This window comes from Anomaloglossus baeobatrachus, chromosome 3 (genome assembly GCF_048569485.1).
Source record: "Anomaloglossus baeobatrachus isolate aAnoBae1 chromosome 3, aAnoBae1.hap1, whole genome shotgun sequence".
Lineage (NCBI taxonomy): Eukaryota > Metazoa > Chordata > Amphibia > Anura > Aromobatidae > Anomaloglossus > Anomaloglossus baeobatrachus.
Genome location: NC_134355.1, coordinates 179,881,976 through 179,906,567, shown reverse-complemented (window position 1 = coordinate 179,906,567; position 24,592 = coordinate 179,881,976). Strand labels below are relative to the sequence as shown.

The 24,592-nt window shown below is 44.2% G+C and overlaps 1 protein-coding gene across 6 annotated transcripts in view; it reads left to right on the top strand.

The window, feature by feature from the left end:
- Nucleotides 1-24,592, top strand: part of SMYD3 (SET and MYND domain containing 3) — a 1,114,514-nt gene that overhangs the window by 863,580 nt on the left and 226,342 nt on the right. Inside the window, exon 11 of one of the 6 annotated variants that reach the window (XM_075339605.1) lies at nucleotides 6,538-6,745. The exons of the other annotated variants lie outside the window; for them this stretch is intronic. Coding sequence (XP_075195720.1) covers nucleotides 6,538-6,565 — 28 coding nt within the window. The 3' untranslated portion in view covers nucleotides 6,566-6,745. Of the gene's footprint in view, nucleotides 1-6,537; nucleotides 6,746-24,592 lie in introns of those variants that run through there. 6 annotated transcript variants of the gene reach the window in all.

Genomic DNA, 24,592 nt, shown 5'->3' with positions numbered 1-24,592 from the left:
GATTTTGGGGAGGTTGATGTCAGCTGCATAATGTCAGCTGGCATCAAGCCCAGGGGTTAGTAATGGAGATGTGTCTATCAGACACCCCAATTACTAACCCAATAAGTAAAAAGAAAAAAGACACACACAAAAATAGTTTATTTGAATACACATTATCCCTCGTTCACCAATTTATTATCGAAAATGTTCCTGCAAAGCTTCGTCTTAATCTACAATCTTCAAATGCAGCTCAGGTGACTGTGAATAGCAATTAAGTACAGCTATTCACAGGTGCTGGGTAGTAATGACAACTTTCATCATAGGCAGCGGGTCTCGCTTAGTGCAGCTTTGAGCCAGTGGCTCTGATGAGAGTTGTCGACACTACTGGGTGTCGGTGAATAGCTGTACTTTATTCAAATAAACTATTTTTATGTGTCTTTCTTTCTTTTTACTTACTGGGTAATAAGCGGGCTTTACACACAGCGACATCACTAGCGATGTTGCTGGTGAAAGTACCCTCCCCCATTGGTTGTGCGTCACGGGCAAATCGCTGCCCGTGGTGCACAACATTGCTAACACCCGTCACACATACTTACCTGCCTAACGACGTCGCTGTCGCCGGCGACCCGCCTCCTTTCTAAGGGGGCGGTTTGTTCGGCATCACAGTGGCATCAGTAAGCAGCCTCCCAATACAAGCGGAGGGGCGGATATGAGCAGCCGGAACATCCCGCCCACCTCCTTCCTTCCTCTGCCGGCGGCCGCAGGTAAGGTGATCTTCCTCGTTCCTGCGGTGTCACACATAGCGATGTGTGCTGCCGCAGGAACGACGAACAACCTGCGTCTTGCAACAGCAATGATAATCGGGTTTAGAACGATCAATGATTAGGTGAGTAATTTTGATCGTTAACGGTCGTTCGTGCGTTTCACATGCAACGACGTTGCTAATAACGAGGTCGGATGTGCGTCACGAATTCCATGACTCCAACGATATCTCGTTAGCGATGTCGTTGCGTGTAAAGCCCGCTATAATAATGGGGATCTCTGATAAACACCTCTCCATTACTAATGCCAGGGCTTGATGCTAGCTGACATTACACACATCACATCAACCTCAAAAACCATTACCTCAATTGCCACTGCACTTGGGCAATCGGGAAGAGTCAAATAAAGTGTTAGAATTAGAGCATCTAATGTGAGTATTAAAAATAGGGTGGACCCCACACCTTTATAATTATTTATTTATATATTTATCAAGTTAAACAAGGCTAATAACACCCTTTAGTGTCACATGAAATGCACTAAAGGGTGCAAGTGTACAAACCCTGCTCTAATCCACACTCTCCCTCTTGCATCAGCTCTCCCTGAACTGCTTCCAGAGGACAGTATGCCCAGCATCGTGCCCCCAGATATCACTTAAGACCCATTGATGCGTTGCGACCGGCCAATCAGAGTAAAGTCAGCAGCCAACATTGCTATTGCATTATCGTGATTGGCAGGCCATCCCTGCATGTTGAATGGCTGTCTAACAGCTTCAAAACATACTGGGCGTGGACTTGAGTATTGTGCTTGAGCAACTTGTGATCCTTGGCTGAGTAATGAGTGTACCCGAGCACCCTGATGCTCGATCGAGTATCCAGCAGTGCCGAGCACACTCATTCATCACTTGTACAGCTGTCACTAACTTAACTTAAATTTTTTTTTCCATCTTTAAAAAGTGTGTGCCATAAGAATTATCATATAAATCTGTAAACCAGCCTCACATTCACATGCTGGGGTGTAACTATAGAGTCACCCCACTCATCAGATTATCATGCTTGTGGTGTTTAATCTACTTTACCATTATGTAACCTACATAGTAAAGAAAAAAATGGTAAAAACTAATAAAATAAAAAGAGAAAGAAACAGCGCTAAAGGGTGGTGACAGGAGTTGCTGGTAGCCAGATGGTTCTGTGTGTTAACCAACTGGGGATAAAGGTGAAACAATGATAGAGGGCTACCATGCTTCCTAAACAAAAAACATAAAAAGGAGTGGACAAAAGACCAAATGTACTAGGTATAGTCACAATCACCTGGTACTAAATCAATAAGGAGTTTTAGTACTTAAATACTAAATAATGAAAACAATTAAACTAGAATAGTATCAATAGAGGCTAATAGGATGGTGGAATAACCTGTTCAAAATTGCGATAAATTGACACTGCAGTTTGCCTGATTAATAGGTATTGAACCTGGCACTTACTTCAATGTGGCTGAGATGTTTGGTAAGTCCAGTGAAAATGGCTTTGTCTGCAGGGTGGTTTCACAGATTGCTTCCATGGGTACTGTGGGCCTTTTTCCTGCTGTCCTGCCATCCAAGATCAGTGGGGAGCGCTGGTACGTACTGCACAGGGGAGCGCCTCGGCCACCGGTGTCTCAGCTGTGTAGAATAGCAACATACATTGACTGCTGTGACGTTACACACTAATGCAAGCTCTCTATAGATCCCTGTACCTTGCAAAAATACTTACGCAAATCTACAGGCATCCGTAGTGAGTCTCCTTTAGTGCGTGACATCACAGCAGTCAAAGTACGGTGCTATTAACACAGCCAAGATTCCCCCCGCTGGGGCACTCCCTTGTGCAGTGCATACCAGCGCTCCCCACTGATCTTGCACGACAGGAAAGCAGAAAAAAGACCCACACTACCCATGGAAGCAATCTATGAAACCACCCTGTGGACCATGCAATTTTCACTGGACTTGCTATAAATCTCTCAGCCGCATTGAAGTGCCAGGTTCAATACCTACAAGTGCATCTTAATAAATTAGAATATCATAAAAAAGGTAATTTATTTCAGTAATTCAATACAAAAAGGGAAACACGTATATTATATAGAGTCATTACAAACAGCGTGAGCTATTTCAAGTGTTTATTTCTGTTAACATTGTTGATTATGGCTTAAGCGGGCTTTACACGCTACGACATCGCTCAAGTGATCTCATTGGGGTCATGGATTTTGTGACTCACATCCGGTCGCTTTAGCGATGCCGTTGCGTGTGACACCTATGAGCGATTTTGCATCGTCGCAAAAACGTGCAAAATCGCTCATCAGTGACATGGGGGTCCATTCTCAAATATCGTTACTGCAGCAGTAACAAAGTTGTTCCTCGTTCCTGCGGCAGCACACATCGCTCCGTGTGACACCGCAGGAACGAGGAACCTCACCTGCGTCCCGGCCACAATGCGGAAGGAAGGAGGTGGGCGGGATGTTACGTTCCGCTCATCTCCGCCCCTCCGCTTCTATTGAGCGGCGGTTCATTGACGCTGCTGTGACGTCGCTGTGACGCTGAACGAACCGCCCCCTTAGAAAGGAGGTGGTTCGCCGGTCACAGCGACGTCGCAGGGAAGGTAAGTCCGTGTGACGGGTCTGGGCGATGTTGTGCGACACGGGCAGCGATCGGTACCGATATCGCAGTGTGTAAAGCGGCCTTTAGAGACAATGAAAACCCAAAAATCGTTATCTCAGAAAATTAGAATAATTACCACAAAACACCTGCAAAGGCTTCCTAAGTGTTTAAAATGGTCCCTTAGTCTGGTTCAGTAGGCTACATAATCATGGGTAAGACTGCTGACTTGACAGATGTTCAGAAGGCAATCATTGGCACACTCCACAAGGAGAGTAAACCACCAAAGGTCATTGCTAAAGAAGCTGGCTGTTGACAGAGTACTGTATTCAAGCATATTAATGAAAAGTTGAGTGAAAGGAAAATGTGTGGTAGAAAAAGGTGCACAAGCAACCAGGATAACTGAAGCCTTGATCGGATTGTTAAGAAAAGGCCATTCAGAAATTTGGTGGAGATTCACAAGGAGTGAACTGCTGCTGGAGTCAGTGCTTCAAGAACCACCACACATAGACATATCCAGGACATGGGCTACAACTGTTGCATTATTTGTGTCAAACCACTCATGACCAATAGACAATGCCAGAAGCTTCTTACCTGGGACAAGGAGAAAAAGAACTGGACTGTTGCTCAGTGGTCCAAGGTGTTATTTTCAGATGAAAGTAAATTTTGAATTTCATTTGGAAATCAAGGTGCCTGTAACGGGAACAGTAAGGATGATGCAGGGGCTACTAGGCTAACCCTAAATCTGGGGACCCTGTGCTGTCCTTTATCCCGATGTTAGACTAGAAGGTAGTCAGGGTCGAGTCTCCAGTGTAGTCCTGTCTCCTGTCCAGGCCCTGACAACTATGTCCCCACCACCCAGGGAACTAACCGGGATGGGGATCCCCCAAAAACCCAACAAGGTAAGACAAACAGGGGCCAAATAAAACACATACACACCAAAAAACCTACACCAGGACAGGAGCAACATAGGTAATACGGGTAAGGAATAACAAGGGAAGGAAGGTAGAACAAAAACAACAACTTCCACCAACCACAGCAGACAGTACAGCAGCAAGCTCCATGTCCTCTCTGCTCCTAGACCAGCTTCCAAGTGAATAGAATAACCAGCACCATACCCAGGAAGCAGAGGGCTTAAATCCAAGCTGACAATTGATTAATTGTTGCCAGCTGAGCAGTTTGCTGTTGCAAAAGAAAGTGACAACCCGTTTAAAGTGTATGGTCTAGATGAAAAGATGAGAGCTAGCCCTGAGACTGTCGCTATGCACATGACGATGTGACAGTCCCAGAGTCTGTAGGAAGAGTGGAGAGGCACACAATCCAAGCTGCTTGAGGTCTACTGTGAAGTTTCCACAATCAGTGATGGTTTGGGGAGCCATGTCATCTGCTGGTGTAGGTCCACTGTAGTTCCTCCATCGTTGCGATGGTTACCCGATACACATCCTGTACCGGCGAACTACAAGAACCATGAGGCTGGCGATAGAATGGAAGGTAAGATGAGCATAATATGTGTCTGTTTGTGCGTGTTTCTGCGTGTTTGTATGTGTTTGTGCGGACTGCAAGAGCGGATCAGAGCATGGTGAAAGAACGGAACCGGAAGTGTGTGCGGTATTTGCTCATACAGCAAAGCTTGCTTGTAAACTGATTTACAAATTTACAGCAAGCTTTGCTCATATAGTAAAATGCTCGCCAACCGGGTTACTCATAAACTAAGGTTCCACTGTATGTGTTTTTCTTTTAGTATTGAATTATTGAAATTGACTTTTTGATGATATTCTAATTTATTGAGATGCACTTGTGGGTATTGAACCTGGCACTTCAATGTGGCTGAGAGATAAGTCCAGTGAAAATGCCATTGTCTACAGGGTGGTTTCATAGATTGCTTTCATGGGTAGTGTGGGACTTTTCCCTGCTGTCCTGGAACTGGTTATCACAATTTTGAACAGAGTATTCCACCATCCTAATACCTCTATTGATACTATTCTAGTTAAATTTTTCATTATTTAGTATTTGAGTAGTAAAAATCCTTATTGATTTAGTACTAGGTGATTGTGACTGTACCTAGTACATTTGGTCAGTTGTCCACTCCTTTTTAGGTTTTTCATTTAGGAAGCATGGTAGCCCTCTATCATTCATTCATAAAATAAAAAGATTTTTTTAAGTGATTTTAATAAGAAAAATTTACAATTTTATGTCTTTGTAATTGCACTGTATAAAGTTACACTGAGCTATACAATAAACTTTTATTGTGTATTTATGTATTTTATTCTATACAGTAACTGCTGTTTAAAAAATTTCCAGAATTGCTTTTTGTTCATCCCAACTGCTTTAAAAAGGAATAAAAAATGATTTAAGATCCTAGGTACCCAAGTTATTGTAAAGTAAAGCCTATACTAATGTTGATAGAAAAAAAAAGTCTGTCATAAAACTAATTATTTTTAAAGTATATTTATACTCAAAAGTATTAAAACTTTTTTATATACATTTTTCTTTACACAATATTTGTGCTTCAGTATTATCACATATCTATTATGCTGAACAACACAACATCTTAAGTAGTACTGTACCTTGGTAATTCAGTCCACCAGAACACTGACAGCATCAAAGCAACTGCACAGTGCTGGACAAGATAATAAGAAGAAAACACCGATTTCTGAGTTTTTGTAGAAATATCTGGGAAGCAAATGTAAGCATTTTATTGTGTTTTTATAAGGTTTGTACAAACCATAATGTAGTTTCAAAGCTTTAAGAAAGAAAAAAGACACAAATCCATTGAGTTCAACATTTATCCTGGCATGTTAATCAAGAGGAAGACAAAAAGTCCATGTGGCAGATACTAACTGTCCTACATGAGGGGAAAAATTGTTTCTGGACCCCACATTAGACTAGTTCTCGGGCTCAACATTCCATCACAGAATCTAGTACCTACGAGTTATAACCTGTAATATTATATTTTTCAAAATAGGCATCCAGGCCCTCCTTGAAATTTTTTAGTGAATCAACCATTACCACATGTTGTGATAGAGCGTTCTTTCATCTCACTGCTCATACAGTAAGAATCATCCTCGTCTGATGATTAAATCTTATTTCCCTGGAAGATGTCCTCTTTTCATAGTTGCAGGCCAACGTGTAAAGGGATGATTAGTAACATCTCTGCATTTTTCCTTCATATTCAGTTGGGTGGACATCCATGGAAGACAATAGTACTGAATAATCGTAGAATCCTTTCCATGGTGAAGAAAAACCCCTTCACAACATCCACCTAAGTGAAGAACACTTTCCAGGAAGTAGGTGTTTCTGTCTACCATAAAGAGAAGACTTCATGAGAGCAAATACAGAGAGTTTAGTTCATCACAAGCTGCAAACCAGTTATCAACCATAAACTAGAACGGCCTTATTAGACTTTGCCAAAAACATCTAAAGAAGCTAGCTGAGTTCTGGAAAAGTATTCTCTGGACAGATGAAACTAAGAATAATCTGTACACTGGATCACTAGTGTTAATGTTACAATGACTTTGGGATAGCGGGGAACCCTTGGGGGTTCTATGCTATCCCTATTCTCAGGGATACTCCTAATGGTTGAGAGGCCTCTGAGTCTTCTTCCTGGCCCTGCTCCTGACCAGTCTGTTCTAATCCCCCCTCCCCCTCCACCATCCCCCCCAGGGAGTGACGGGACAAGTATGATGAATCCAGGGAAAAAGCTAGACCAGGGAAATCCTAAAAATCAGTCACACAGCACAGACACAGGATAAGACAATAAGGGATTCAGGAGGAAATTAAGAGCAGGAAAAAAGTACAATACAGGGGTACACTACACAACCGCACCAAGCAAACAGCACCACTAAACACAACTTTCACCAAAGAGATTCTGGGACACCATACCTCACAGACCAACAAAGAACAAACTATACCTGGAATGGGCAGAAGGATTCCAACAGTATAACTAGGAGAGGAGCAGATGTGATAAGTCTCCCTACAACATGTGATTACAGGAGCATCCAGACTAGCAGAGATTAGCTCTTGCTCGCCTGCCTATGAATCAGCACACAAAAGGTCTGCCTGTGTTGATCCCAGACACCAGGGAAACCACTGGGCAGAGTGTTAGAATCTGCAATCTGAACAGTCAAATGCCACCATGACAGTAAGCGAAGTTTGTGCAAAACTACACGTGACAGTTTATTGATGATGGGACTGCAGACAGAAACAGCTGGATGAATTCTGAAGTGTACACAGTGATACTTTCTGCTCTGATTCAACCAAATGCAGCAATGTTCATTGGACGGCACATCACAGTACAGATGGACAAAGACCCAAAACATACTGTAATCGTAACCCAGGCGTTTTTTAAGTCAATGAAGTGGAATATTCTGCAATGGCCGAGTCAGTCACCCTATCTCAACCGCATCAAGCTGCATTTCACATGCATAAGACAAAATTTAAGGCAGAAAGACCCACCAACACACAACAACTAATATTAGCTGTAGTAAAGGCCAGCAAAGCATCACAAAGGAGGAAACCCAGTGTTTGGTGACATCACTGCCTGCAACAGATTCTCTACAAAGTATTGAAAATGAACATTTTATTTATGGTAAAGTTAATTTGTCCAATTACTTTTGAGCCCCTGAAATGAGGAGGCTTTGTAGAAAAATAATTGCAATTCCTAAATGTGTTACAGGATATTTTAGTTCAATCTCTTTTAATTAAACCTGAAAGTCTCCACTTCAATTGCATCTCAGTTGTTTCATTTTAAATATAAAATAGTGACATGCAGAGCCGAAATCACAAAGATTCGGTCACTGGCCAAATATTTATGGCCCTAACTGTGTTTGTACAATTTAATAAGATCGCCCCTAAGCATTTGTTTTCCCAAACTGAATAACGGCATGTTTAATAACTTGTATTAATACTGCAGGTTACCTTAATAATCTTGATTGCTCTTCTCTGCACCCGCTGTAGTTCAGCTCTCTCCATATGCACTGTAACCCAAAATTGTACACCGTATTCTAAGTGTGTTAGTACCCTGTTACCCCGAAAATATGACCTGACCTGAAAATAAGCCCTAGTAGAATTTTTGGGGGGTTTTGGAGTATGTTTAAAATATAAGCCCTACTCCAAAAATAAGCCCTAGTTGCAGTTCCATAAGGAAGTGTCCAAGCAGCTAAAAAGTTAAAGAATACAGAAGGACTCTATATCAAAGAAAGCAAACATTCCCAAAATAAAGCAGACACCCCTCAACCAAAAAAGGAAAAAAAAAATCACATTCACCAGACCTTAAACAAGTAAAGTTGGCAAGTGCTCATGGTGGATGGCTCTCACACAGATCTGCGTCACTGTCAGGTCCCTCGCTGTTCCAGCTGCATTGCACTGCAGCTCTCACAGACAGATCTATTACCAGTATCAATTTTCACAAGTGATACTGCTTCCAGTCACCAGGGGGAGCCAATCGCTATAGAACACAGGGGGACCAGTGACACAGATTTGTATGTGAGAGACCATTCACTTGCCAACTCTAAGGCTATGTTCACACAGTAACGAAAAGGTAAGTATACAGCACCAATGTGAATAGAACTCAAAGTTTATTTCATCATTAAAATTATGATAAAACGCAGAACACTCCTGACTCATTTCGGACGACTAAGGACTGAAGTCCGAAATGTGTCAGCTGTTTTTCGTTTTATCATAAACTTTGAGTTTTATTCATATTGGTGTTGGATACTTACCTTTTCGTTCCTGTAACTTGTGGAAGCCAGCCACATGTATTCGTGCAACTGCAATGGAGTCCGGATGAATACTACCTGCCCTGATCATCTACTGCACCTACAGTGAGCTGATCCCCTCTTCTTGTTGTCCTTCATATGTTAGTGTGACGCCCTGACCAGCCAGGTAGTCACAGATAGGGCCCCGCACTACACCAGTCCCCTAACAAGGTGACAGCAGCCAAACATTTAAAACCCTAGTCACCCCCTCAGAGCTTGATGGACACACAAGGGGGGTGGAACCAGGTGGTTGGAAGACGCTCACCGAGGAGTCTCAGACAGCCTGGGGCGGGAAAGCACAGAGTCTGTTAGTGAAGGTGAAGTGAGGTGGAAGCAGGCCCATGTGTCAGGCCTGAAACTAACTGACAGGTGCCAGGGTAGGAGCCCTGGTACCTTTGGCTAGGAGGCAGACGGAGGCCTCTGTATGCAGGAGCCGGGAAGACGGCTCTGTGGAACCGTGGTGGACCGGGACACGGTAGAGGCCCGCCGGTACCGACCCGGGGAACCGACTCGGAAACTGGAGCACAAAGGGGGGTACTCCAGAAGCTACTCTGGGCTAGCTAATTAACTGATTGAGGCCAGGACTATAGGTCCTGTCCCACCTAAAGTCCTGGCTGAAGGCAACAGCCCAACGAGGAGGATAGAAAGCCACCGCCACGGCAGAGAGATCCCACGTGCCAGCGTCTGCGGGCAAAGGGCTCCTCAGGCAACCACAAGCCGGGGAGCGGACTCCTAAAGTTGCAAGTGCAGGTAGTCCACCATCACAAAACAGGTGCAGGAGAAAGGCAGAAACCACCAACCGGGTGGGGGACCAGACTGCAGCCGGCTACGGGCACCGACCACCATCACCTTGGTTTACCAGAGACTCGTGTGTTTACTAATCGTGAGTACATCAGTGCCCTCCGGCCGTCCATCTCCCTGCACCACCAAACATCCCCCACTGGGTCCCGGGGCCACCATCCCTACCCACGGAGGGGTTAACAACTTGCTGCGCAACATCTCCCCCGGGTTCCCCGTAACTGCAGCGGTGGTGTCCACCTTCGCCACATCCCGTGGGTGGCGTCACGAACTTAACCACAGCTACGGCCGTACACCTACGTCCCCAAACCGCCAACCCCTTTTTGATCGACGTGACTGCAGGACCCCCGGGTCCGGAGACCCTCGAGCCACCCACTGAAGGTCCGGATCCGAGCGGCTCAGCTGCTGCCGAGCACGGGGCGGCACATTCACACAGGACGTTTTTGCAGCGTTTTTTTCCCTGACCAAAACCTGATCTTGTGGCAGGATGTCTCCTGGGAGTCATCTGCGGTTTTTGCATTTTTTGGTGCGATTTTTGTGGTGTTTTTTTGTGGTGTTTTTGCAGTTTTTTTTATTCTGTGGGTGGTTTTCAGTGCAAAACCATGGTAACAACGCTGCAAAGAATTGACATGCTCATTCTTTGAAAAACGCTGCAAAAAACACAGCAGGTTGACAAAACAGTCAAAAAAATCCGGAGGTGATTTGTGTGTGCATGAGATTTCTGAAATCTCAGACTTTGCTGGAACTGTAAAAACCTGCTTTTTATTTTCATGGGTTTGCTTAAAACTAAGGCAAATCCGTATCTAAGGCCCCCTTCACACTTCCGTGAAAAACACGCACGTGTGTTACGGGCTGTTTTTCGGGTCCGTATCCCGATTTTGTGTCCGTTTTTATGGTCCGTGTGGCATCTGTGTGAATTGCGTATGCTAGCCGTGTTTGTGTGTAGAACGTCCGTGTGTGCATGTGGAATTAACGTGTATGTGTACGTGGAATGTCCGTGTGGAATGTCCGTGTGAAATGTCCGTGTGTGTGATGCACAATGTCGTTTATAAATGTCGGCTGACAGCCGACAGAGTTGCGCGATGAGAATGAACTCGGGTGAACTTCACCCGACTTCATCCTCATACCGCGGCTCTGTCTGTGTCGAGTACTGATTAGCGGTCACCTGTGAAGGATTCACCGGTGACCGCTAATCCCCCGAGTGACTGAAGTTTCCCCCCCTCTCTCATACTCACCGATCCCCGATCACCAGCGCGGCGCTGCACGGCATTCACACTGCTGCGGCGGCTTTTACTATTTTGAAAAAGTTGGCCGCTCATTAAACAATCTCGTATTCCCTGCTTTCCCCGCCCACTGGCGCTTATGATTGGTTGCAGTGAGACACGCCCCCACGCTGAGTGACAGCTGTCTCACTGCACCCAATCACAGCAGCCGGTGGGCGTGTCTATACTGTGCAGTAAAATAAATAAATAATTAAAAACAACTGCGTCCGGTCCCCCCCCCAATTTCAATACCAGCCAGATAAAGCCATACGGCTGAAGGCTGGTATTCTCAGGATGGGGACCTCCACGTTATGGGGAGCCCCCCACCCTAACAATATCAGTCAGCAGCCGCCCAGAATTGCCGCATACATTATATGCGACAGTTCTGGGACTGTACCCGGCTCTTCCCGATTTGCCCTGGTGCTTTGGCAAATCGGGGTAATAAGGAGTTAATGGCAGCCCATAGCTGCCACTAAATCCTAGATTAATCATGTCAGGCGTCTCCCCGAGATTCCTTTCATGATTAATCTGTAAATTACAGTAAATAAACACACACACCCGAAAAAATCCTTTCTTAGAAATAAAAAACACAAACATATACCCTGGTTCAACAATTTAATCAGCCCGAAAAAGCCCTTCATGTCCGGCGGAATCCAGGATGGTCCAACGTCGCATCCAGCTCTGCTGCATGGAGGTGACAGGAGCTGCAGAAGACACTGCCGCTCCTGTCAGCTCCACGCGGCAAATGAAGACAATAGCCCGATTAGCTGAGCTGTCACTGAGGTTACCCGCTGTCAACACTGGATCCAGGTAACCTCAAGTGGTTGCAAATTCCTTCTGTCGCCATCAAAATGCATGTTGGTGCCTGTTCACACACAGCCACCGCCTCCTGTTCCATAGGCATTAGTACTTAAGCACCACCTGCCTGGGGCTGTTCCGCCCTTCATCCATGTCTGCAGGTCTGACACTGTGGGGGCTAGTTCAGACATTGTGCTAGTGGCAGGCACCTGGACTGCCTCTCTACTCGCAGTTGTCAGCCCTTGCAGCATGGGAGCGGTTCTGACACTTCTCAGGTAGGTGGTGTTCCTATATGGTCCTGCACATCACACGAGACCACATGGTACATATGTATATTATATACTGTAGTGTAGGGACCCCCCTTATAGAGATTTGCCGTGACGGGGCAGGGGGGCTCAAATCATTGATCAATTATTTGCTAAAAATCTCATTGAATTGATACAGTAGGAATGAATTTCTGAATGTTACACTTTTTATCTCGTCATAATTGCATCCCACTCATAAGCAGTGCTGGCTTCCCCCCCATTTTCTTGTATACTGGTCAAGTGGTTGACCACCACTATGCCGTGCACGCCCAGTGTGGTTTGCAAATTCCTTCTGTCGCCATCAAAATGCATGTTGGTGCCTGTTCACACACAGCCACCGCCTCCTGTTCCATAGGCATTAGTACTTAAGCACCACCTGCCTGGGGCTGTTCCGCCCTTCATCCATGTCTGCAGGTCTGACACTGTGGGGGCTAGTTCAGACATTGTGCTAGTGGCAGGCACCTGGACTGCCTCTCTACTCGCAGTTGTCAGCCCTTGCAGCATGGGAGCGGTTCTGACACTTCTCAGGTAGGTGGTGTTCCTATATGGTCCTGCACATCACACGAGACCACATGGTACATATGTATATTATATACTGTAGTGTAGGGACCCCCCTTATAGAGATTTGCCGTGACGGGGCAGGGGGGCTCAAATCATTGATCAATTATTTGCTAAAAATCTCATTGAATTGATACAGTAGGAATGAGTTTCTGAATGTTACACTTTTTATCTCGTCATAATTGCATCCCACTCATAAGCAGTGCTGGCTTCCCCCCCATTTTCTTGTATACTGGTCAAGTGGTTGACCACCACTATGCCGTGCACGCCCAGTGTGGTTTGCAAATTCCTTCTGTCGCCATCAAAATGCATGTTGGTGCCTGTTCACACACAGCCACCGCCTCCTGTTCCATAGGCATTAGTACTTAAGCACCACCTGCCTGGGGCTGTTCCGCCCTTCATCCATGTCTGCAGGTCTGACACTGTGGGGGCTAGTTCAGACATTGTGCTAGTGGCAGGCACCTGGACTGCCTCTCTACTCGCAGTTGTCACCCCTTGCAGCATGGGAGCGGTTCTGACACTTCTCAGGTAGGTGGTGTTCCTATATGGTCCTGCACATCACACGAGACCACATGGTACATATGTATATTATATACTGTAGTGTAGGGACCCCCCTTATAGAGATTTGCCGTGACGGGGCAGGGGGGCTCAAATCATTGATCAATTATTTGCTAAAAATCTCATTGAATTGATACAGTAGGAATGAATTTGTGAATGTTACACTTTTTATCTCGTCATAATTGCATCCCACTCATAAGCAGTGCTGGCTTCCCCCCCATTTTTTTAGGGTATATGTTTGTGTTTTTTATTTCTAATAAAGGATTTTTTCGGGTGTGTGTGTTTATTTACTGTAATTTACAGATTAATCATGAAAGGAATCTCGGGGAGACGCCTGACATGATTAATCTAGGATTTAGTGGCAGCTATGGGCTGCCAATAACTCCTTATTACCCCGATTTGCCAACGCACCAGGGCAAATCAGGAAGAGCCGGGTACAGCCCCAGAACTGTCGCATCTAATGTATGCGGCAATTCTGGGCGGCTGCTGACTGATATTGTTAGGGTGGGGGGCTCCCCATAACGTGGAGCTCCCCATCCTGAGAATACCAGCCTTCAGCTGTATGGCTTTATCTGGCTGGTATTGAAATTGGGGGGGGACCGCACGCCGTTTTTTTTTAATTATTTATTTATTTATTTTACTGCACAGTATAGACACGCCCACCGGCTGCTGTGATTGGGTACAGTGAGACAGCTGTCACTCAGCGTGGGGACGTGTCTCACTGCAACCAATCATAGGCGCCGGTGGGCGGGGAAAGCAGGGAATACGAGATTGTTTAATGAGTGGCCGGCTTTTTCAAAATAGTAAAAGCCGCCGCAGCAGTGTGAATGCCGTGCAGCGCCGCGCCGGTGATCAGGGAACGGTAAGTATGAGAGAGGGGAGGAAACTGACCGACAGACTGTGAGAGAGGGACAGACAGACAGAGAGACCGACAGAGAGCCAGAGAGACCGACCGACGGACTCAGGGAGATTGACCGACATACACAGAAATAGAAAGAATGGCCGAGATCACTAGAAATAAAAACACCAAACGGACACGGACTATAGGTAGATGCATACGTGTTTACTAACGTGTGTGCACATACCCATAGACTTTCATTGTGTCCACGTGTGCGTGCTCCGTGCAGATAACGGACATGCATCCGTGCAAAACGCAAACACATACGGATCACGGACACGCACACACGGACATAATGAAATAACGCACGTGTGACCACAATCATAGATTAACATTGGTGCATGTTTGTCCGTGTCTCCGGTATATACGGAAACGGAACAAACACGCACGTGTTTCACGGACATGTGAAGGGGGCCTAAAGAACACTGCAAAAAACACCTTGTGTGAACATAGCCTAATTGTGTGGGGTCTAGTAAATGCGATTCTTTTAGGGGGTGTCTTCTTTCTTTTGGGGTAAATTTAGGAGTACATAGAGAATAATAAATGTAAGCAGATAATTTAAACCATAGTAAATATCGTATGTACACACCACTATTGGACTGGTTCTGCACCATAAGAATAGCGGATCAGATAAGAAAATGTGCATCTGACCAGTAATAGGATTACCACAAAATGTTGATGTTTCAAAATGTGATGACATGATTAGATTTCAATAAATGTTGAGTTTTTGCTCAAGAATAAATGTGGATTGTTGTTCCTGGGAAAATATAAGACATCTCCTGAAAATATGCCCTAGTGCATATTTTGGAGCAAAAAGTAATATAACCCCTTAACGACCACGGGCAGTATTATTACGTCCTAGCGGTCATAATGTTTCTGCCCGCGGTCAGTCGCCCGCAGCATGCCGCGATCGGCGCACATCTCAGCTGATTTTCATAGCTGAGATGTGTGCCTGCTAGGCACGAGCAGAATCGTTATCTGCTCCTGCCGTTTAACCCCTTAAATGGTGCTGTCAGTATGTGACAGCGCCATTATGATCGCAATCGCGGTAAACTTTTACTTACCGCCCGATTCCGGAAGTCACGTGACGTAGTCACGTGACTTCCGGTGGTTGTCATGGTAGCACAGGGTCATTTGATGACTTCTGTACTAGACGTGAACTACTTTCAGTTTCACTCAGTCCGGAGCCCAGTGAAGTAGAAAGTGAGCGTATCTGCTGTTTACATCTGTATAGCTGTGATCAGCAGATAGGGCAGAGCGATCGGATTGCTGATCGCTATATACCCCTAGGGGGACTAGTAAGATAAAAAAAAAAAAAGTTTAAAAAATGCAAAAAAACCTAAAAAAAAAGCAAAAAAACCTAAAAGTTCAAATCACCCCCCTTTCGCCCCATTGAAAATGAAAAAATTGAAAGGGTTAAAAAAATAAAAAATATACACATATTTGGTATCACCGCGTTCAGAAACGCCCGATCTATCAAAATATAAAATCAATTAATCTGAACAGTAAACGGCGTAGCGGCAAAAAATTTCCAAACACCAAAATGACGGTTTTTTGTCGCCACAACTTTTGCGCAAAATGCAATAACAGGCGATCAAAACGTAGCATCTGTGCAAAAATGGTACACTTAAAAACGTCAGCTCAAGATGCAAAAAATAAGCTGTCACTGAGCGATAGATCCCGAAAAATGAGAACGCTACGATATTTTTTTAACCCCTTATATAAAAGTAAACTTATACATGTTTGGTGTCTACGAAAATCACACTGACCTGAGGCATCATACCCACACATCAGTTTTACCATATAGTGAACACAGTTAATAAAATATCTTTCGCACTTTTTTTGCAATTTTTCTGCATTTGGAATTTTGCCATTTTCCAGTACACTATATGGTAAAACTTATGGTTTCATTTAAAAGTACAGCTTGGTCTGCAAAAAATGAGCCCTCTCATGACCATATTGACTGAAAAATAAAAAAGTTACATCTCTCAGAAAAAGAATGGCGGAAAAAAAAAACGGAAAGCGAAAAATCGGCCGGTCGTGAAGGGGATAAGACCCTGTCTGATTTTCAGGGAAACGCGATACTAGTGAATTGTACAGAAGTAAAACTATGTTCTTGTCCTGAGCATCTATGCCTCTTTTAATGCATTATATGATATTATTTGCTGGGGCAGCACCTCCTTTGCACTGGTCACTAGAATGTAATTTTTTGCCCTACCATATGACTGTCTTTTTCCACCTATAGTTTTACCCAGTGTTTTAACATTTAGTATATAATTGTGCGTTTTATTTCCTCAGCCCAAGTTCATGACCTTACATTTATATGCATTAAATTCCAATAGCCATTTCTCATTCCAAGCCTGCAGCTTACATAAATCCCTCTGTAATATTAAATTATAGTCTTCTGTATTGATTACCTTGAGGAGTTTAGTATAATCTGCAAGGTAGTGTGATATTAAAATTCTACCATCATGTCCTCCATAAGGTCATTAATAAACATATTCACTAAAGGAGGACTGGAGAAGAGTGGATCAGGCAAAATTGGAATTCTCCTGTCTACTCATCATGGCATCATTCATGACGTGTCCTGTGCACATGCCCAGAATCCTCCTGGGCCTTATGAAAGCTGGAAATCCCATTTCATCATGAGAGACCTGGGAATTCCAGTGAGAGTGGCGTAGGATCAGAAAATGCAGCGAGGACTGAACATAAGGCGGTGATGAGTGAATGACCCTTTATGGTTCCGAAAAATGGTGCACAGCAGCTACCATTTTGTTGAATCTATGCAGAAGTTAATAATAAAAAGTCCACATTTTGGCAAATGTGGATTTTTGTAAAGTTTGAGTAGGATTCAGTTACAATCCAATTGATTCGCTCATATCTAGAGAGAAAGGAATACTGACCCCTTTAATATTTGACTGCTACACTGCTAATTGTGGCTCCATCAGAGAGTGTTCCATTAAAGGGGTTATCCAAAACGTTTAATATTTTTGTGCATTGGGTTACAGAGAACCAACCACCAGGATGCTGCTGTATGAAGTAAAGGCAGTGTCATACCGGCTCTAGGATGCTGAATACAAGCATATATTTTGTTGAAAGATCGGATGCTTGTTTGCTGAAATATCTTTAATCAAAGTTTGAGAATTGCACTGCACTTTCCTTGACATGTGCATTGGGGGCAGGCCTTTATGGGCTGGGTCCTCAGCGTTTCTCCCTTCTCTTGCATCCTCTATGGTGTGCCCCTTTTCTTTACAATATGTCTTCATTAAAATGGCGCTGGAGTCTGCACATGTGTGTATTGCGATCTCCAGCGTAATTTTATTGAAGACACTGTGGAAAAGACTAGGAGCGGCATCGGTGTGTGCTCAAATTTTTTTCCATCTGCGCATGTGTCGAGGGCGGAGGAGCCGCGCTCGCTATGCTCGGGTCCGGGGCTGCTGCTGCTCGGTGGCTCGAGCGGTGGGCCGGACCCGGGGACTCGAGCAGCGCTCCTCGCCCACGAGTGAAAAGGGGGTGGTTTGTTTGGGGGAGATAGTCCGTGACGCCACCCATGGGTCGTGGTGATGGTGGGCACCACCGCTGCTGGTGACGGGTATCCCGGGAGCGATGGCAGGGAGCAGCTAGGATGTTGGTTCCCCCTCCGTGGGTAGGGGTTGGTGATCCCGGGGCCCGGTGGTGGTATGGGGAGGCAGGGTAGCTGGGGTGCAGGGTTGCGGAGGCAGCGCGGCACGGTGCCGGATGGCAGAGTTGTACTCACTCAGGCACAGATTCACAGAGTCTCTGGTAAACCAAACGGCTGGATGGACGGGTCCCGCAGCCGGTTGCAGTGTCTTTGCTCTCCCCGGACAGGTTGATGGTGGCTGTCTTTCTCTGCATCGTGGTGGATGTATTGACTCCGATGGTTGCCCAATGGTAGTCCGCTCCCCGGCGTGTATGAACCGAAGGAGCCCGTTTTGTCCGCAGGCGCTGTCCCTTGTATCTCTAGCCTATGGCGGTGGCTTTTTATCCTCACTGTGTGGACGGTTACCTTCTGTCGGGTCTTGGGTGTTAGGGAACCCCTGGGATTCCGGTCATTATCGGATTTGATCGTTGTCGGCGGCTCCTAGCCTGGTCGGGGTCTGATGGCCCTGCCTTTGTGCTTGGTGCAGATCTGCTCCCCGGCTCAGTACCGGCGGGCCACCGCCCGTCCCCGGTCCTACGGTTCCGCTGACTTGCACTACCTCCTGCAGACGGCCACCACCGTCTGCCGACCTTGCTGACTGCCTGGGCTCCGACCCAGACACCAACAGTTTCTGTCCTGTCACTTTCAACTCCAACTCGAATCTGTTACTTTTCCCGCCTCCAGGCCTGTGAACTCCTCGGTGGGTGGGGCCAACCACCTGGCTCCGCCCCACCTGGTGTGGACATCAGACCCTGGAGGAGGCAACAAGGATTTTGTTTGACTGGTGTTGACTATCCAGGGGAGGGGGTGTGTGTGTGATGTTATGTTTGTGACTACCTGGCTAGTCCAGGGCATCACACATGCCATCCTGCAGCTCATATTCTTCACCACAGTGTCTTCAATAATATAGTCCTCCTCAAGTCTGGTCTGTTGATGGGGTGTTACTGCAGATATCATGACGATTGACAACTGTCTTCCTACCATTAGGTAGCGGGTAGACGGCTCTTAATCAGCATGACATTAGCAGAGATATCCCATTGACAGAGCTGAGTGGAAGAGAAGGGGCTGCTCTATCAACGTTAAATCAGAAGCAGAAGAATCGCCGGTAGAAGTGGTCTATGACAAGGCTATCTTTCTCAAACCATTAATAATCTAGGGCTTAGTAGCAGCTGTGACCTGTCCTTAACCCCTTATTACCCCAATTGCCACCCCGCCAGGGCAATCTGGATGAGCTAAGTAAAGTGCCGGGTTTGTTGCATCTAACGGATGGAAGAATCCTGGGCGGCTGCTATTTTTTGACTGGGAGGCCCAATAAGCATGGGTCTCCCCAGCCTGAGAATACCAGCTCCCAGTTGTCTGCTTTATCATGGCTGTGTATCAAAATTGGGGGAACCACACTACGATTTTTAAAAGTATTTATTTAAATAATTAAAAAAAAAAAAAAAAAAAAACAACACGGATACAGTTCCTTTAATTTTGATACACAGCTAAATTAAGCACACGGCCGGTGGCTGTAGGTGTTGGGCTGTATCTGTGCTGGGTATCGTAATATGGGGAGACTCTACACCAATTTTTTTTATTTCTTTATTTTTACACCAATATAGATGCACACATCATGTGTATTTGAAAGCAGTCAGACACGCTGTCACACAGGCTGGGGACACTGTCTGACTGCAACCAATCAGAGACACAGGGACTGCTGATGGGCAGGGGAAGCAGTGTATATACATGAAGATAAGGAGCACCCCCAGGAAGTAGTGAGCGGCCCTGAAAGCAGTGTTCAGCCACGCGCAGACTGCTAAGAAGCGCTTGCTCCAATCTCCCTATTCCTTCTACCATCATTTTTAAGTGCTTAATTTGGGTTCCTATAGACTTATATGGGGACCCGCGTCTGGCCACCAAATATCCAGAATCAATACCTGGCCCAAATCAGTTTTTTTATTAAAACCCGGTTGAATGTGCTAATCCCAAGCATCTGCGGGTCCACCCATCACTACTTATTATGTTATGGTTACTATTACCCAAATACAAATGACCTCCAACCCTTACATTTGACATTTGTTAAGTTTTTACTTTTTTTATTTCATTGTAAATCTGCCACCCGGTTCCAGTAAAGATTGCCTTTTTATGTATTTCTATTTGTTATGGTCTTTACCAATAGGCAGTGCTCGCAAGATTGTCTCAGGATGTCCCTTTAAAGTGTTCTACATAATTACTAGGGATGATCGAATACCTAAAATATTCAGATTCGCGAATATTTACCGAATACCTCGCCGCTATTCGACTATTCGCGAATATTCGATGCGCAATGTAAGGGGTACTTTACACGCTGCGACATCGCTACTTATATATCGTCAGGGTCACGTCGTTAGTGACGCACATCCGGCGCCGGTAACGACATCGCAGCGTGTAACACTAATGAGTGACGATCAAGGATCGCAAAATCGTTCCAAAACGGTGATCGTTGATACGTCGTTCATTTCCTTAATATCGCTGCTGCCACCGGTACGATGTTGTTCGTAGTTCCTGCGGCATCACATGTCGCTATGTGTGACACCGCGGGAGCAACAAACATCTCCTTACCTGCGTCCACTGGCAATACGGAAGGAAGAAGGTGGACGTGATGTTTCGCCCCGCTCATCACCCTCCCCTCCGCTTCTATTGGCCGGCCGCTTAGTGACGCCGCAGTGATGTCGCTATGATGCCGAACGCACCTCCCCCTTGAAGGAGGGATTGTTCGGCGGTCACAGCGACGTCGCTGACCAGGTATGTGTGTGTGACGCTGCTGTAGCGATAATGTTCGCTACGGCAGCAAGCACCAAATGTAGCACAAGCGACGGGGGCGGGAGCTATCGCGCTTGACATCGCTAGCAATCGCTAGCGATGTCGCAGAGTGTAAAGTACCCCTAAGTCTATGGGAAACCCGAATAACAACTATTCGGAACTTTTCGGGCTTCCCATAGACTTACATTGTTCATCGAATATTCGCATAGCAGCAAACTATTCGTCGGATATTCACAAAGCCGAATGTTTGAGGTATTCGATCATCCCAAATAATTACCCTTTGAGCACTGACTCTTTGGCAAAGACCATGAAAATTACCACTAAATAAAAAGACCCATATTTGTGGAACCATATGGAGAATTGAAAAAACCTGGCTACTCAGGTAATTACCGGTAGCTGGAATAAGATAAGACCAAAAACTGGTTACTTTTTAATCATGCTTTCCCCCCCCGTCCCTCCCTCGTTATTTCTGACACTTTTAGATACCTTCTTGTCCTCAGCTTCAATACTGTCTGCAACTCACTGCAATTTAAAAAAAAAAAAAAAAGTATTCTCAAGAACACAGATCCTGTCAGACAGCATTACAGTGTCCACTTATTCCCGATATTTTCTGACAGCCAGACAGTTCTTAAATGTTTAACAAACTGTATCATAAATTATTTAGATGTGTATAATGTATGATTGTCGGTTAGAAGCAAACAAGGCAGCCAGACATGTCTCCTGTGGTCCTGCTGGGGAAATCTTACGACTTAAGATTGTCCTTTCTGCGCTACTTTCCTGCGATAATGCTGTTCTGAATTGCTTGGACCACTGTATTTTAATGGATCTATGAATAAAAAGAAAGAAACATTTTTTAACAGCATCCTGGATTGCTCACGTTATTGCTCGACTCTGCTTTGTCGTTGTTCACATTTGTATGGATGGACTCCTACATCATGATCCGGGCACAACGGAGTTAACCAGGTCAGCTGAGGTTCCAGGTGATTCACAGGAGTGAGCTGGTCTACATTGTTGGACCAGATCCCCGACATTATCTGAGTTGATTGACAAGCTACCCACCCATAATATCTATGAATGTAATAATTCTCTAAAGAATAGCTACTTTGAGAAATATTCGAGAATATGGTTCCCTTGGTTTAAACTATTCACACTTTAACAAAAAACATTTGATCCTACTTGATTTTTGTTTTCTAATTACCTGTCCAGGGAATATTAACTATAATTCCTAATAAGTTGTATTATTTATTACATTGCTTGATTGTAGAAATATATATTCTACAAGTTTGTAACAATTAATTGTGTATCTTGTAACCAACCAGTTTGGGCATTCCCTATCCCCCAATTTTTCCACCCCTACCTACCTCCCAATACCTCACATTTTATGTTCCCCTCCACCCTTTACACTTCCATTCATTTTTTCATTGTTAAGAAAACTTAAATAAAGATTGTTTGAGTGAGAAACAGGATGCCAATCATCCATAAATTCCTTGTCTAACAATAAAATAGGAGACTATTGCCATTTGCCTTGAAAATAGTTGATGCACTGGTAATTTATTTTTGAGATGAGAGTGTACGTCATTGTAATAATTATCATCATCTTACAGCTCACTGTTAGTAATGCTATCGTTATATATCACTTATAATCTTCATCATTATTGTGAATGACAGATCTAACCGGCATCTGTGTCTAGCAGCAGTGTTTAGCCGTCTTTAGCAGTAATGACCAGAGCTGAACTCTGATTGCTGCTGTTAACCATTTAAGTTCTGCTGTCAATCCATTTAAATGAGAGGCACTCCAGTGATCATCGGCCCCAAGCAGCACGATCGATTAGTTACCATGGAAGGTGCCTGCTGAATGCCTTGTCATTGCCATATCTGTCCTCCTGTAAAGCTCAGATCAAGATTTTCAACTGATCACTTTTGAGGTCCTCTTGACGGTAATGATGGTTGGAATGGAGGTCTAGCCTTTTCAGGATTGAATCCCACTTTTGTTTTATATGCAATGATAGCTAAAGATTTGTCTGGAGATCAGGGGCTAAGATTGCATTTAACGTGGCAAAACATTCCTCAGATGACTATTAATAATCGCATATGTATGTAGTAGGAATCCATACGAGCACTTGCTCCAAGTGCTTGAATCCAAGGGTGCCAGCCCCACACAGTAGCAATAATTTAGGATCGATACTCACATTTATTTTGTCTTCTTATAAAAATTTATTTCAAATCTTTCAATTTTAGCAGTCACAGATATGATGCGTTTTGATTTGTATCCTCAAGCCTTCACACTATTTGAGAAAAGCTTGAGGATTCAAGCCAAAATGCATCATATCTGTGACTGCTAAAATTGAAAGATTGCAAACACATTCTTATAAGAAGACAAAAGAAATGCAAGTGCCAATGATTTCACTGATATCATGCTAAGGCAGTAAGTGCAGCGATTTCTGCATGTGGCACTCAAACTCAATAATGAATTATTCAATATGTTTTCTACAAATTTGTTTTATTTTTTTATCATTTGAATATCATTAACATGTCTGTCGATCCTGTGATATCCATAATTCCACAACTTTTTCTTCTTGGTGTTTCAATGTCAATGTTGAGGATTGTAGTTCTGCAAATATTAGTTTAAAAATAATTATTTAAAAAGAGCTTTATTTCCTAAAATATGTAAACCTTGAAAAAGCTAAAAGTATGCGCGCAATTACAGTCTCACTTGAGTTTTGGGTAAGGGACTAAGATTTAAATATTAATTTGAGTGCAAATATTTCTAACTTACAAACACTATGTACATTTTTACACATGCTACAATTATTTCCGTTTCATGTAATTTAGGTCCTCGGGAGGTTTTTCTCAGCTCATAATTCAGACCTGAAAACATTTCAGTAACAGCAACAAACAGTTGATAACAGTCTTTAAAATGAATATTATTTTGAGTTTCTCGCAAGTCATAAATCTTGGAAGGTGTTTGGTTTAACAAGGTCTAGCTTATTTAAGCTCACTGTATCTTGTAAGGGAAGTAGAAGGTCAGTGGAAGTAATAAATAAACGGATAGTTGAAATGACAAAAAATAAAGCCAAATGACTAAATATTTAAACCATATGGTTTTTTGTAAAATGCGCTTACATTTTAGCCTGGCTTGCATGTTATTGCTGCAGGTTCTGGTGAGTACACATTTTTTTCGGAGTATACTTAGAATGATATTAAAGTAATACATTGTTCAGAAAACTAAATGCAAGTAAAATGCATAACTATAGAGTGTATAGAAGTAGCCACAACCTGGCCTCTCTACCCAAATAGCTAGTTAGGTGGGGGGCTTTACACATTTTGCATTGGGCTCAGGAATTTCAAGTTACATAGAATTACATTAGCCAACCAAATGAACATTGGAGGAATCTAATCCTGCAGTTTAACCTCTAAGCACATAAACATGTACATGTAATATACATCTTGTGTTTAGGTTGACTGTGTGTGGAAGGGATTCAGGGCTCTGATTGCTGCTATTAACCATTTAAATGACACAGACAGTCTCTGGCACAGTTGTTTAAATGGACCAGGTACCGGTTAAAAGTACTCTTATTGGCTCCCCGCCTGCAATCATTGGGCACTGATGGGTAATCATGGCAGTCGGAGGCCTGCTGACAGCCCCTGTCACTGCCATCTTAGTTTTCCTGTGATCCTCAGCCACAGGACAAGGTTAAGGGAATCTGTCAGCAGGTTTTTGCTATATAATCTGAGAGCAAAATAATATAAAGTAAAAAAGCCTTACTTGAATGCTAGGGGTAGTTTTAAAATCTGTTTTGTCTGCTTTAACTGTAGAACCCAACCCACACCCCTGACTGGCAGCTTTCTGAGT